Consider the following 16,588-nt stretch of genomic DNA (forward strand, 5'->3'; position numbering starts at 1 on the left):
CTCTGAACATGCCCAAATTCCACACGATGAGCAGATAAACAGTTTCAGTACTAACACATTACAGTATTTCTTTGAATAACTGGTATGGAGGGTGTATAAAAGAAAGGTGTGATGCTCAGCTTAGGAGATGGAATTAAGGATGGCAGATCTACAGGCAACAAAACAGTGTTACAGTAACCCCCTGCTCAACCTTTGGAACTATGAGCAAAAGGCATCATGAGCTTTTCCAGGCTTTTTCCCAGAGCGAGGAAGATGGTGAGTTCCTTGGTGTTAATGTATTTGGAGTTGAGCACAGTGTGCAGCATTAAAAATGATGTTCTGAAAACAGGTAAAATAGGTGTCTGAGGGATCTTGCTCTCCACAGTATTAATTTCTTAAAAGCTTGGAAAAAAAAAAAAAAAACCCAAACAAAAATTACTACCCATATTTGACATCAAGACTGATTTTTCAGACTTGGAGCTCTCTTACCTAGTGTTACACAGCAGGCAAAGGCTCATGTTATCAGGAGTATGTTAATTGTATTGGTAACTTCCTGTAATCTTTTCCTGTAAACCTCAATCCACAGATGCTGAAGTTTAAATATCATAAATTTTCAATTAAAAAAAAAAAAAGTCCCTCAGATCTTGTGTGCACAAGATGCTTTCTGCTTTTAGATGTGTTATTGCAACTGTTTGCTTACACAGCTATCACAGAACCATGCAACCTCACAATTAACTGGTCCAACTCTTCTAATATTATTGTTTATATGATGTCTCAGCACCCTGTTGAGCTGAGACTTATTACTGTCAGGTAGGTAATTACTTTATCCATACACCAGGAAATGTGGTTTCTTTTTTTTTTTTTTTTAATAGCAGTGAGCATTTTTGGCAAATGTGAAATTGGAAAGGAAAGGCTATCAGAGTAATATTTTGTACTTTACCAATAATTCTCTCTTTCATATCTGGGGCTACCATGCAGATTGCTATTGCTATGAAAATTGTGTATTTCAAGTAAAGACCACATTGGAATGCTTTCTTCATTTATTTTATGCTTTCAGGTGGACAGTTTGGCACACATGGTGCTTCACAGGTATTTATTTCATAACAAGTTCTTTGCTGTTACATCTCTGGAGACAATTTACACTTCTCTGGCTGTTGCATTAGAAGGCAAATTTCAGTTTTCCTACCTGCTTTATATTTAAAATATACTCAACTTTAAACTACAAACTGGCAAGTTGTTCCTACCCTCATTCTTCCAGCTAAAGTTCCATATTGAGATAATCTGTGTTCCACTCAATTTATTTTTTAACATAGCAAGAAAAAGTTACTTATTAAGAGCTCTGTCTATAGTAGCGGTCTATGCTCTTTCCAGGTAAGTTATTAGTATTCCTTTTCTTCCTATAGTATTTTTTTCCCAAGTGGAATAAAAGGTGGGATGGTCACTTTAAGCTTCTAGATGATTGCTCAATAATAAAAGAAAGGCTGAAAAAAGAAAGTGCACATTTGACCCTTGTGTGCTATTCAACTACAATCTGCAGATGCCCATGCAAGTAGTTCCTTCCAGTATGCTTATGCTGGATACTACAGTCCTCCCAGTACTGGTTTTGTTTTACCAGCAGAAGGAAAAAAAAAAGCATTTTAAAGTTAGGACATTTTCTCAACTGTTTCATTTTTACTCAGATTGTATGAAGTACTTTACATATATAGTAAGTCCACAGGGAGATAACCAGGTCAGTTTTCAGTGAGGAGGTTTATCTGTATTTTAGCAGTTAACCCTACTCTGGTAATAAAACAAAATTTCTGAACAAGTATCCTGCTCAGTTTCAGTATTTTCCCCATTCCTCATATTTTATTAGAACTTAAATAGATAAGAATAATGGAGTACAGCTCCATCTTTTATTAAATTCAACAACCTAAGTGCCAGCTTATAAATGTCGCTGACAGTTTTCTACATGCCAGCTGCTTTACAAGACTTAGATACAAGTAGCTACTGCAGTTGCTTCTCCCCAAATTTTCAATCGTTTTCTGAAAAAAAATTAACTTACCAGGCCTGCAAATGTCTCAAGTTTACTTGTAATTTTAAAAATTCTACTCAGCTTTACTGCTGGAGAGGAGGAAGGGCATTAATGTGTGCCCCAGCTACAGGGGGTGCACACTCAGGCCCCCAGGCAGGGTTCTGCTGATGCCCAACTGTGGATGTTGCTACACAGGGCTAAAGGGAAGGGTACAGAGGACACTTCTGTCACTGTGGGGCTTGACATGGGGCAACAGCTCTTGGAGGATATTGAATAGCTGCAAGAACCACTGATAACAATTTGTGTTTGGCTGCTGACTGACTGCAAAGCACGTGTGCTCAGCCAAGCAGCATGAACACTGCACCAATACATGGATATGTCTATCTGCATAAAACTTGACAGCTTAAAGAGCAGTGAATTAAAAATCTGATGCCTGATTTGAGACAAAGAAGTTGTCTGGGAAACACACCTACTCTGATCTCTTGAATTAATGTCAGATGGCCAAGTCAGAAGGTGTGCACATCCACTACTGCTGATCTCCTGCTACACCCCTCCCAAGCTGCACGTATGGGTCTGTGTGATTACAAAATCCTCACCCCACAAAGATGTCAGCAAGATTTTTCTGTATCATGTATTTGAAGATAAACCACTAAGAACAAGAACAGAGCAATGTTATTTCACTTCCCTAACTGAAATTCAACTATAAGAAATATGAAGCAATGTTCTAGATGGGGTATTTTTGAAAGGAATTTGTTCTACAAAGTTTAGATTATATTTCTGTACCAAACATTTAATTCGACAAAGGATTGATTACATCAAAAGTGACTGAATTCGAACAGAAAGTAAACAAAAATGCATATTCAAGATAGTTTAATATGTATTTGCTGAATTAGAAATACCACTTTCTTAAATGAATGAGAATTTCTGGTGTAATGATCCATTACTCCCCTTCCCCACCACTGAATTACATTATTTATACATATAATACAGAGCCGACTGCAGTTGGAAACAACAATATTAAAATAAATGTTTAATAGATACAAAGGATCTTTTCTCCACAACATAGTTTTTCTGGTGTCTGGACACCAATTTTAAAGTAATTCTCTATTACCATTAAACTATTTAAGTGCAAAACAATTTTGTTTTAAAAATCTATGATTGCAGCATCCATCTTCCTGAATAACCTTTTGAAGCCAGAAAGTAATGACTTTCAATTTCCATGAGTGCATTCCAGGCTGTCTCCTAGCCATCTCTAGTTAAAAAAATCAGTGCAAAATAAACAATGGTGAAGTACTAGTTTAACCATGGAACTTATTTGAATTTAAGAAACATACTTTATTTTACACTATATATATATATTTTATTTATATATTTATATAGAGAGATTAAATTACACTGGACTTGAAAAGTATAAAGAAAACCAAAAATGTTACTATTTTTTTCCTGCAGCACCAAAGGAAGCTTTTTTTTTTTTTTTTTTTTTTAAAGTGAAAACTCTTCCTTGGGTGAGCAGCCTAGCAGTATTAGCTGTAATAAGAACTCATTACATTATTCCTTTGCAAATTACTATGTGATTCACATAATTCCATGTGTACACTCTGCCACATTATATTTTGTGATGCTCTTTGCCTGAAGAACAGCTTCTGGTTCCACTGTCATTACTTCTTGTCCTGCGTTCAGAGATTTGCTAGCAGTAGTGTGATGGCTATACTACAGTTCCACTTGGAGAATTGGCCTGGTTTTGGGATGACAATAAACCCTGCAAACAAAGCAGTTTACATTAATCCAGCAAGAGAACCTGACATGAATTTTATAAAGTTCTTAGCCTGAAGCTAAAATGAATACTATTTACCACCACTTGCTTACTTCAGACATCAGCACCTTCCTTCCTACAAAAGAATCAAAGCCTCTATGGTCTCAGTCAAGCAGCACACACAAGTGTGTGTGTTTACAGCACATGATGAACCTGACCCCAGCATTTGATTTCATCTGCCTTGCATTTTGAGTCATTGTGAACTTTAAAAATCGTACACCAAAAAAGTGATAAGCATTTTATTAGGGTAGCAAGAAACAAACCTATTCCAATATCAACAAGTTTGACACCTAGCCTGATACAGGGAAACGCTCAATCTCGTATATATTATTGAATATTACAAGCTTTGAATAGAAAAATAGATTATCTAACCAAATATTTATTTTGGTAATTTTAGAAGAGAAGGAAACACTGAGCAGTTCTGTAAAGATTTCCCATTACAATTTTAAACTTGCATTCAGGAAAACTTTCTGCCAGCTCATTTTACTAAATCCCCATTCAAATAAAGTGAGAATTACTTCACTTCAAACATAATCTCATGCCTGCACGGCCCCCCTGGCTGGGCAGAGGCTGCTGCTCTGGATTAAGGAAACTACACCTTACCCATAACCATCAATGGATAGATTCTGTTTCAGATTTATGTACAGTAGGCTCTTTATAATAATTTACATTAAATTATCTGCATATCAGACTTATTTAGGAAAAGTTTAATATCAAAATACCATTTGGTTTTCTTGCAAGGTTGTTATATAACAAGAGCCAGCAGGCTGAGGAGCACAATGGCAGCTAAGCTGGAAGCACATCAATGAGCATCACTGCAACTTCTTACTACGTGGCATGAGAAAATGCACTTTTAGTGATTCTTCTTAACAGCTACCAGCTTAGGTTCTTACCTCAAAATTAAGATCCTATGACTCAGATCCATCAAACTACACAAGCTCAGGCAGCAATTAGCACACAATGTATAATTAGGTCACATCTTTAGAATCTACAGGAGCTCTTTCTGGCTTGGATTCAAGAACTGAAAGGTCATGGCTGATGGAAGAAAATCCTGACCGTAGGCAGAAGAGGTGGAAGGAGGGCTGGACTGGATGAATTCAAGACATCAAACTTCTACTAAAACCTTAGTAGCCTTCTTTTTAAAAAACATCAGTTCAAACACATTATGAACCTGGATACATTTGTATGTTCTGCAGCAGACTGCCCGTGTTCATGCATGGGTGTGTATATACACGTGCAGTCATTTGTGACCTCCATAAACCAGACCTGCAGGAGCCAGAAAACTTGATTTTTAATTGTTTATGTAGTGGATATCTGATTCAAGCACTGCTGAGGTAGACTGAAGTGGGCTGGTCTTTCCACTTGTTGGACATTCAGGATGTGCAAATATACTGCATATTTCACAAGAAGAGCACAGAAAGTTTCCTAGTTAAGGAATAGATGGTGAAAAAAAGGCAGAATTTTAGAGTAAAAAAGCTACTGAAGCACTTTTGAAAACGTATACCAAGGACTCTTGTTTGAATGCAATGAAGATGAATCAGAACTCTATAGCTGATTACTGAAGCATTCTTCAGAAGCAATTGGAAGGCCTTTCTTACCAGAAGATTACATCCGCTAAGCAACTTTCAAGTACCCTGGAAAAATATGTCCAAAGGTATTTGCAGTCTATAATGTATCAGTGATCCAAAGTGTTCATATGCAAATACGTGTTTTATAACCACACAGAAAGAACTAGGGATGGCATATGAAGTCTTTTTCAACAGGCTCATAACGATGCTACGCAGATGGAGAGAAATTAGCTCTGTCCTATTATCAGATACACACTGTAATGCAACCAATTGTTGGGAGAGAAAATGAAGAGTCATTAATTTTCCTACAACTCCTCTAGGAACAGGTGCACATACTGTAATTCAGTGTGGTGCCTTGCTCCCCATGAACTCCCAGACACTCTGGAATTCAAGTTCCAAGAGTAGGAACCCTTAAGGATTCACTGAGTCCTGGTTTCATCTCCCAGGCCACGAATGCTCCCCTACTTAAAAGGGCAGAAGTGCAGTGCGTGTGGTTCCGAGTAAGTGAATATTAGGAACTCCTTGTATTTCAGTCCTTTCTCTGAATTAATTCTGCACCTCTGAGCAGAGGAGAGGAATGCCAAAGAGGAACAAATCTCAAGCTCAATATCCCCATGCAACTGCAGACCGACATTTCAAAAACCTTGCAAGTCCCACCCTAAAACTTGACAAGGCTACGATGGCCACTCCAGAACTTCACCTCTGAGGAAGAGATCATTTTGTGAGTTCTTCCAAGTATTTTATTTCAGAAGACATCTTAAGACTTTAGATGTTCATAGAAGAAAAACAAGGATAAGAATTCAGTTTTTAGGCACATAAGTTATACTGAAGTGGTGAGTGTTGTGGATGGGTCCTGAGGAACAAATGATTCTACAGCATTTTGCCATTTTATCAGAGCCTTTTGAACAAGACCAGATAAGAAGCTATGTTAGGTGTAGCATAGGAAACTTCTGAAGGCGACATTAGAAAAGCAACTGAAGGCTGCAAAACAGTTTTGATACAAAGGTTACTCTGTCATAGTCTGATCTGTAAAATAAAGGGTGTGGGACTAGAATATTTGTAATTGTATTCTCTGGGAATGAAGTGATGGATAAAGCTATGAAGAAATATAGAAAACTCCTTTCTGCAAAGAAAAACAAAATCAGACTGCAGTCCTTTCTGTGATGAAACCACCCTGTTTAGTCAACCAGGTGGTAAAAGATGGAACAAAATCTGCAGCAAATTCTTAGTGCAACAGTTTAATAGCTGTGAGAGTTAACACAGGAAAACTGAGATGCAACAACTGCAGATCAGCCATGCAGCACAGTGCCTCAGGTCAAAGTTAAAAAACAAACAGATCATAATCAGCAAGCAGCAGAAACAAATTAATAAACTGTTCCAAAAAGTTTTGAAAATCAATGTAGTATTTTATTAGCAGTATTATTTTTGTCAGCACATGGGTCTAGCAGAGGGTAGGAAATGAAACAGTTATGAGAACCAAGTCAGGAATTTGATAAAAAAAAAAATCATCACAACTTCAGAGGGTTGTTCCTCCAGGTAGGTGCTGTGTCATCAGTCATCTGCACGGGATGCTCTACACCTGAGGTGTGCTGCTTTAGCAGGGACTGCAGGATTTTTCTTACATCAGTTAGCAGTGTGAAAGTATTTAACTGTTTGAGCAGCAGTTGCTAGGGCTTTCCCATCTTTATCTATGCATTCTCTGACTTTCCAAAACAAGAGGACTTTGTATTTTTTTAGGGCTTTTCATTCCTACCCCTGCAATCCTAGCTTTTACCAAAAATGCAATTTGGTCATTTCCACCTGAGGTTTATGGCATCCATAGCTGTGTGTTGTTCAGGAAGACCTGCAGCAGTGGTAACCCTCCCCACAATTCATGAGATCACAGGGGAGTTTTGTTCTTTTTTTTTAAATTCCATGTGTGGTCCAGGCAAAAGTTTGGGGTTTTTTTTCCAGGAAAAAATATAAAAAGGAGGTTTCGTAAAAGAAAGTATAATTTTCTAGGAAAAATCAGCACCTAATACTGTATTTAAAAAATTAAAAGAACAAAGCAAACCTCAAACAAACAAACAAAAAAATGAAGATACTAATATACCAAATAGACAAAAAAAAAAAGACCATCAGTAACTACCTAGTTGAAATTTTCTTCACATTGGTTAGAATGGGATTAATTGGAGCTGCAGATGCAATCATATGTAGTTTCACTAATCTAGATAAATAAATGGCAAGCTTGGACACCTGAGCAGGTTTGTGTGAAATTAATGTGTCTGTGCTACTTCACAATGCTCTTGGCACATGCTCACATCTTCCATAATGCAGCTCAGCTGACTCTCAGTCACTTCCTGGAGGTCAGAACTTTGCACATATTCCTACTTTCTGAGATTGAAAGGTAGGGAAAAAAAAAAAAAAGAAAAAAAAGCAAATGGTGCAATGTAACAAATAAGGCCCAACAAAACCAAAACTCGTAGTACACCTCACTAATTCAATTACACCAGTTTTAAAAATGGCTGAATTAGTGCCCATACAAAAAAAGTCACTGGTTTGTTAAACCCTTTCTGCTGCTGCCATTAAGTGAAATACTGGGAATTTATTATTTGAAGAACATTCCGTGGGCAGTTTATTCTTGCCCAGAGTGGTGATATTCCTGGAGTAATTTGAAAAAGTAATCTGAACCAGGACCTTTGCTTGAAAAGGAAGCCACAGTCCAATACAGTATTTGAGCAATACAAATACTGTGCTCAAACAGAATTAAATTTCCCACATTTGTTTAAAATTCTGTAGTCAAATCAGCTGAACTGGTCTTACATGAAAAACTGGTCTTGCATGAACAAAATCTATGAAGGTTTATTATCCACATGAATCAGCCAGCATTTATTAGCTTAAGTCTCTGAACTGCATATACTCAAATAAATCAAATCTTAATCTGTAATGGACTCAAAATTAATTAACTGAGAATGTTCAAGGAAGCACATGACACACTACAAAGAATTACTTTGCACTGGGTTTTAGGGGGATACAGCAAAGCTGATACCTATCTTTACACAATCTATATGTTTACTTTTAAATACATTATTTGTTTTCCGTTTGCCTTTTTTTCTTTGTTCTGGTTACAGAAAAATATAAATGCTTAAATTATTTGACACCAGATCTTGGAAAAGCATCTAGTGGCATCACAGAGGTTTCACTTGCAACTTCTCTTATGCTGGTATTTTTCTCCTAACAACATTTTTCCTACCATCATTTTACTCACTGTCAACAAAAAGAAAAGTCAAGGCTGATAGAAAACCAGCAGACTAACTGAAAGTCTACCTAGTATTAGGCAAGATTACATCAAGACTAATATATGATTAGCAAATGGAAGATATGCATGTACAAGAGAAAAAAAAATGCAACTATTTGTGTGCTGGGAAAAGCACAAAAGGCTTTTGCCAGCAGAAGCCTGACATGGCTCAAGCAATTAAGCTTCATTTAGGTAGTAAGAGCTCACATGCTTAGGAACAGTTGTTTTTCTAGCTCAAACTACAGCTACACAAGTCTGTAAGTTTTAAAATTTTCAGATCAGAAAATAACAAAAAGGAGATAACCCAAGGAAAACCTCAGGGGAAAGCATATGACTTAAGGCAACCCTGTTTTGGTTAGTTGTAAATTCAGTATGATCTTCACAGAAGAAGAAGAAACAAGACAAATGAATGTGCTAAGGCTGTTCAGCACCTACCCAAATCCAACTTCAAAAACCAGAAAAGAATGTGATCATACAAGTTATTTCCTTGGAGAAGTCTGTGCAACCTTTTTACAACAAGCAAGACAACACTTTCATGTTCCAAGACATCTTTTGCCAAAGTTATCTTCTCTGACCACAGAGGTTGTGGAAGTTCTGTTTCATGCTCATACTGACTTAAGAATCTGGTTTGACCAAGCAGTTCTTGCATCACTAGATGTAACTGGCTGGTCCCAGAAACTTTCAGGACAGATTTCATTTTGATAAATTGGCACCTCTTCATAAATAAACACTTATGTTATGTACAGAGACAATTACAGTGGTCAATCAGTACCTTCTGAAGTGCCAGAAAGTTCTGAAGTTCATGTAAGATGATTTTCTCAGCTTCAGTCTACAGAGCATCTTCAACTAAGGGACAGTGCCCTACCTCAGTTAGACTCAGCCCAAGACAACCAACTTTTTCACTGAAATTTCTCCAAAATACCTTTGAAACAGTGAAGTAAATAACTTTTTTTTTTTTTTCATTGGTTAACACAGAACCACTGCTGCAAGGGAGACACAATCCCATCCTAAGCCTTCACCTAAACAGGTTCCCAGGAATATTGCAGCCTAAATTTTAGACTAAATTGGTTCTAGTTCAGATGAGTAGCCACATTTTTTCTAGATTGAAAGCAATCATCTGAGTGAGCCATATCCTCAGGAATATTCAGTAGTCATTAGGTAAATGTCAAGATCTAGAGCCAGAATAAAGAGTATATACCCTGCACCACAATCCACAGTGGAAAGAGCTCCTGTAGAGTCCTAGAAGGAATGACAACACTCTGCCCCAGCTCCTGTTTAACAGGTAGGCAGAGAGAATCCAGATACATCTGTGTCCATGTTTTTGTGAATCTGAGTTTAAACAAGTTTGATAAGTGGCTTGATAAGTATTCTATTTCATATTACTATAGTCCTAAAAAAAATAAGTATCATGAGACATGACCTTATCAGCGAGACTTAAACATCAAAACATATGCATCACCTTGTGATCAAGGGAAACATTTACTCAGAGCAGATTACAGGATGCAATCGATTTCTGACTTTAAAATATGACAAGATAACAGCTTTCATTGTGGCCATTAGTTCAGTACAGTATGATAGCATAAGACCACCTAAGGACTGCAAGGTAAATTAAAATTCAAATGTGGAAAGGACTATTGAAAGTTATCTACATTTACAGTTCAATCACACATTTTTATTTAACATCAGTATACAGAGGACAACCCCAGCAAGTTATTTTGTAATGTCAAGTATTTAGTAAAGTTCTTCAGCTGTAACAGTGACAATAGAACAGCTAAAAATAAGCAGTATGAAACAAACATGATCTTCTTAAAATTATAAATATACCAACAATACTTCTTAAAGCTTAATTATTGCAACAGTTAAATTAACAATAGTTCATGTTAGAAAGGCTCTATGAAATTTATTCAAGTTGTCAAGAAATTAGATGGAAGTGTAAAAAGGAAATACATATGAATTTTACTTTTGATTTTCACTAAAGGTAGTCAATACAATTTTGTACAGTATCACCTAACATGTCAATCTTTAACAAACTCCAGTATACAGAATTCATAAAATGCAGAAAAAAATAGTTTAATCTTTACATGTAAATTGACAGTAAATTAACTGACACAAATTATTGTAACATAAGCAGGCCAGCATTTTAAATATTAATTTAGTAGTTTTATGTTGCTAAAGGGGCAGACATATACAGTCATTCCAAGTACATAATCAAATTTTAAGAGGTGATAATTCAGAGAACATGGGTTTTCTAAAAAGTGTTTAGTAAAAGTCATGTTATTTCCTAATCCAGACATCCTCATCATAAAGCCTTTACAGGGTTATGATCTTTCCTGGCCTTCCTGGAACCACTACTCACACCTTCTCACACACACACAAACACACACACCTTGCTATAAATATCACACCAGTGTACTCGGTTTAAATTCACCCTGATAATGCGGGTATGCTCTGTGCAACTTTGCTATTATGCACATTACAGAAAGCTTCAAATTTCAGCATGGTAACCTGAAGTCATAGAGCTGTGTTTCAGTTTTACTATAATCATCCCTGAAGTTTATACAGATACCGTATCACGTTGAAAGAAATCTATTTGATAGTACTTAAATACCAGCAATTGAACTTCAATTGTAATGATGAAATGCTCCTTTCCATTGAGGAAGAATTAGTACGTATAGCTGCTCATCTCACTCAAATATAGTACACGAATGTTTAAGTACTTTCACTAAAACAGAAGTCATACTAAAACATGATACTGTACTACAATTGTAGTTAACTAGAAAATTCAAGGATGTTATAATTTAAGTCTAGGTTTTCCTGTACAATAAGTCAAATAAATAAATCGCATGTGCATTTGTTTTACAAAATGGTAGCATGTTTATCTTGCTAGGTTATACACTGCCATTTCACCTCTTCATACCTCTGGCCAATCTTACCTTGAGCTTTTTCACAAAGGAAACAACTCCTCAGCAACTTTCATTTAGATAAAATGGAGTCACTGTATAAGATGGTGAAGTCAAACACAGAAATCACAGCTTCTCTGGCAACTAAGTTCAGAGAAAACTTGTTTTGCGTATCCAGCTACCACGTCAGTTTTTGGGGGGTTTTGTTTGAGCATTTTTTTGCTGTTTTTTTAAAATTGCTTCTGCAGGTCCTGTAAGTCAGATTAAACTAAAAGAGAACACATGAAGTTCATCCTTTTCTTTTAAAATTCTTTTTCTACCTTTCCTGATTAATACAATAGTTCTATAGTCCCCTTCAGGTTTCCCATCAGGGCCTGGGCAAGCCAGGGTGGGGAAAGGAGAGAGCTGTCACCATGGTGAGAAGAAATTTTGTGCTCTTGTTCAGGGAAGCTGTTTTATTCATCACCCTCAACTTTCTTCCTTAGAAACAGGCTGATAAAAAGATTTAAACTAATGAATCCTGAGCCTTATCCACCTTGCTTCTTACTGAATTTTGCCATTCACTTGACCTCATTCTGACTGGGAGTTAGTACAACAGTTCTGAAAGTGCAATGCAATAATGGTACATCCAGTGAGGAAGCTCAAGGTATGATTATGGATACACTGAAGCAGTAATTTGGAAAGCTTATAAACAGTCATGACACTGTAAGCATTGAACAGCCTATCAGCTGTCATGAGGATCATGGATGAAGAGACATTTCTGGATTTCTTAATTTTTTTTTTCTTTCAATAAGGAGAGGGCCAGCCCAACCAGAAAAATTAGAGAACTTGTCATATACTGTCCAATTATCCAGCACGTGTTTTAATTGTTAATAAATCTGAGAAGGAAAGGTAGGACTGGCTCAAAGGAAATGACATTAGACACTGCAAGACTGCTTCAGTTTTCCATCCAATTCTGTCGTTAGGCTGGCAATGGGATGAATTTAATGAAAGCCTTTTCAGGCAACAAGGGGCTTTAAGTCTAGAGTTGGCAGACAAAAATGTGATGGAATTAAGATCACCTGGGGACCCATATTTCAGAAAGGAAGACTAGAAATAGCAGCTTTAAACCCCAGAGTAATGGGATGGCCTAGGATAAAACAGCTGGTGAAACAGAAATGAATGGTATATAACCCAGTAAGAAAGACATTACCATGAGTGTTTTATACTTTGACAGTTTTCATTAAATAAAATTAAGTGCTTTCCTATACACAAAAAGGATGCTCATAACGTCCTTCTGGCACAAGTATTTTCCTATCAAAGCCCTGTAAACATGCCACCAAAATTTAATTTTTACCAGCAGAGTGAGCTCACTAAAAATGCAAGTGAAATCAGAAAAAGAAATTAATTTGAAAATTTCTAAGTAAATACTTCCTAAACAATATGGCATTTACATCAGTGTGCAATATATTAATTTCGAAAGTGATAACTTCAGCATGAAAATTACTTACCTGTAATTAAAGTTTTCCATATTGGCCAATACATAAATCCTGATTTTTTGGTACTGCATACTTTATCTCTGAAATATTTGAAATGTCGTATTCCAAATCAAAGTTGATACACAAAAAATACTTAAGTTGTACCCAGTCTGACAAAACACACCTCAGCCACTGAAGTGAAATTTAACAGTGTAGTGTTTTGTAGCACGCAAAGGAGTTTTAGAACAAAAAACAAAAATACAGGTCACAATAGAAATCTGAGGCACTGCTGTACAGGTATAATTCATAAGACATAAGAATTCCACTGAGTCACAGAAGTGATAACTGCTGTAGTATTTCGATTTAGGATAAACATTTTAAATAGTTTAGTGTTTGGGGAAGTGGTGGTTTTGGGGGCTCTGTTTTATTTTGTTTTTTAAATTAATGCTGGATCTGTGGTTTTTCTGGCAAAAAATACTCCTAGGTAACACCCACCCTCCCTTCTCCCCAGAAGGGTTTGCAATTTTTAATTTTAGATTCAACCTTTAAATATGCATTAAGATGCAGAGCAGATATAGTTCTCTACACGTACCTATGATGTGACAAATTTGGTAACATCTCAATGAAATTTATATTACACCAACAGTTTAAGAAAAATTACTGAGTTTTACTTAAAAGTTTAGAGCAATGAAGATGTGGTATATCAATACATACACCTCCACTTCAAAGGTCAGATTTGTTAACCCAATTGTTAAAACCTAACGAACATCGGATTTTCATTTAGGTTGCCCAACATGGTAATATTAAGGTATTACCAGATTATTTATTCTTATTCAGATGATAATCTACATATACTCTCAGAATTTTTCACAATTTTTTTTTCCCTAGATCAACTATGGTAATGTATTCATAGCTGTATTTCTTTAAAATGTTGCTGGCAGATAAAGCTATCGTAGCACGAAGTACTTTAAAATAAAATAATTACCACATCTAGCATCATTCAAAATTTAGCTTGCTATATATTGCACAGAAGAATAAGTTTTATCTGTGTTCAGGTGCATTAAGAACAAGAGTTAAAACTAGTAATAGGTGTTAATGAAGGCTCGACTGATAGAACAGGTGCCATCAAAAAGCACGAGCTTGTCAATGATCACATTGCCCAACAAAACTGACAGTAAAACTAACACTGAAATTACTCAAAGAAAGCTTGCACAATTTTCCCTAACTTAATACACATAAATAAAGAAATTAGAGTTTCTCGATAATACTGATTCACAATTTCAAGAGCATAAGCCACAGTCAGTAAAGGGCTCACAAATCTGTGCATAAAATGGCTGACATTTTAGTAAGAAGTGGTTTTACATTAATGGCAGGCCACCACAGAAAAGTATGGAGGAACAAAACACTTTGGTTTTACTTTTTTCAGAGGCTCACATTTCTCATTAGCCTTAAAAGCAGCAGCAGCTTTTCATAAGCTACTCTCACTGGGAATGCTGTATTTTGTAGAAAACATGAGGTGGTTTATTATTATTTTAGTGATTGACAGGTTTTACTTTAATTTTACATAAACAGCTTTCACCATATTGTGGTTATGTTTAATTATAGGAACACTGACCAATAGTTTAGATGCACAGTATTTATTTCTTCTGCTGGAAGGCAACTATACTTAATAATTGTATCCAAGACACTTCAAATCATTCAGAAATATGGCATGCAGTATCCAAAAGTATGGCTCTGAGGATTTCTTTTTTACATTAAGCATAAAGAAATTTTATATTCAACATTCATTTATAGTTCAAGAAAACTACCTATTCAGAGTTCTAGTTCTTTGATGCAGCATTAAGGATTAAAACTTACCACTTTACCAGGCCTTGCCCATGTGCAAATAAATCCCTCCTGACAAGCAGTGACTATACAGTCTTCAAGAAAAATTAACACAGTCAGTCTTTCATGTGCTATCTTTTTACAGATAAGAGGCTCTAACAAGGGAACATCTTCCATTCGGGGACAGAGAGGTGTTCCCAAAGTTTTAGCTGGGTCCGTTTTGGTTTTAGTAACTAGGTTCAGTTTGTCACTGCTCTTGCTAGATATATGTCCCATGCTATGATTTCTCTTGTGATCTTTTTCATGGTGTCTTTCCTTCCGATCGTGTAGCGACAAGGTTGCAAATTTACTAACACCAGAAGCAATGGCACCATCCATGACACTGCTTTTACTGCCAGCATTTGAGACTGCAGAGTGCGGAAGGCTGTTTGACCGTGGAAGAGGAGGGGGTACAGAGTTTCCAGGCGTTGTGATACTGTTTCCATTACTTCCCGGGTTAGTTCCACCACTTCCAGCAGGTGGACTTGTGGCATTCATGACATTTGTATGTGTCCTTGCTCTTGAGAGAGGTTGGTGGGGGAAGAGGATATCTTCTGTAAGATCCCACAAACAGAGCTGCGTGTCCTGGCCTACCGAACCAAATCTATACGTAACGCTTACTGGACGACTGTCTGTAGAGTTCCTTTTGGATAGCCTAGATTGTGTACTATTTGCTCGATCTCGGCCAAAATGAAGGTCTTGAAAATCCTCATCACTTCCACTAAATTCCATCGGGTCACTCTCTTCTACACTAGTGGTATATGGATCAAACGCAACGACACTGACCCACGATTTATGTCCGTGGCCTCTCGCTATTACTCGACAGTCCACGAAAGACCAAACTGTTACCAAGTCATCCTCTCCACCTGTCACTATGTATTTCCCATCGGGACTCCAACACACACACAGCAGTCCTCCAAAGTAGCTTTTCATTGTACCATGCAATTCCACAGAATCAAAGTTAAACACGCGAAGAAAACCATCCTGGCTCACACAAGCCAAGAACTTCCCATCTGGGGAAAAGGCAAATTCATTCAGGGCACCCTCACCTACTGTCCATTTAAGCAGAGGGTTTCTTGTGGATTTACTCTTGCAAGTGTGAACTGCAAAACTTTCTCCTTGTTTAAGTAGCTGGTAGTGCGGGGCTGTGGTACCACAAGTGTGCTCCACGTTATACAAGTACATATTGCCACTGGAATGAGCTACTAGGAAAAGGCTTTCCGAACCTGGTACCCATTTTACACAGGTTACTCTGGACTTGTCTATTAGTCTCTGTGAAAAACAAAGAAGATACACATCAGACAGTCTGAAAATTAAAGTTTTAGTCATTAAGTGTAATTGTGAGCTTCTGGGGGTGATAGTGAGGAATACTTAACGAAAGTGAACTCAATTGTCTAGAAAGGAGCTATGTTACTATATTTGCAAAAACTTATCAGGCAGTAAAGAGGAAACTATTTTTAGACAAAGTGCAACCAAAGGTGGTTATTATGGTCCGGTCACATTCCACAAAGAACATACTTCAATCAAGCCAACCTGTTGTTATGAATCTAAAGGTAGTGTTCTGAAGTTTATTTTTTGCTGTGTAGCTTGAAGAGCATGAAAAGGAAACAATCAAGAAAACACAGAATGAGCTAAAGGGAAAAAAAGGAGTTACTCATCTGTACCACACAGCAAACAGGTTACAAATCAAAACCAGTAAATTCAGACTCTGGTTTTA

The 16,588-nt window shown here is 36.8% G+C and overlaps 1 protein-coding gene across 10 annotated transcripts in view; it reads right to left on the bottom strand.

Annotated features, from left to right (window-relative positions):
* Window positions 1-2,762: 2,762 nt before the first annotated feature.
* WDR20 (WD repeat domain 20) overlaps window positions 2,763-16,588 on the bottom strand; it is a 45,623-nt gene continuing 31,797 nt past the window's right edge. For 4 of the 10 annotated variants that reach the window (XM_071745550.1, XM_071745552.1, XM_071745553.1 and 1 more), the window contains 2 exons: window positions 14,866-16,143; window positions 2,763-3,752 (listed from right to left, as the gene is read on the bottom strand). In XM_071745550.1, coding sequence (XP_071601651.1) covers window positions 3,699-3,752; window positions 14,866-16,143 — 1,332 coding nt within the window. In that variant the 3' untranslated portion in view covers window positions 2,763-3,698. Of the gene's footprint in view, window positions 16,144-16,588 lie in introns of all 10 variants that reach the window. The other 6 variants (XM_071745555.1, XM_071745561.1, XR_011726214.1 and 3 more) reach the window with 5 other exon arrangements.

This window comes from Heliangelus exortis, chromosome 5 (assembly GCF_036169615.1).
Source record: "Heliangelus exortis chromosome 5, bHelExo1.hap1, whole genome shotgun sequence".
In the NCBI taxonomy this organism is placed as follows: domain Eukaryota; kingdom Metazoa; phylum Chordata; class Aves; order Apodiformes; family Trochilidae; genus Heliangelus; species Heliangelus exortis.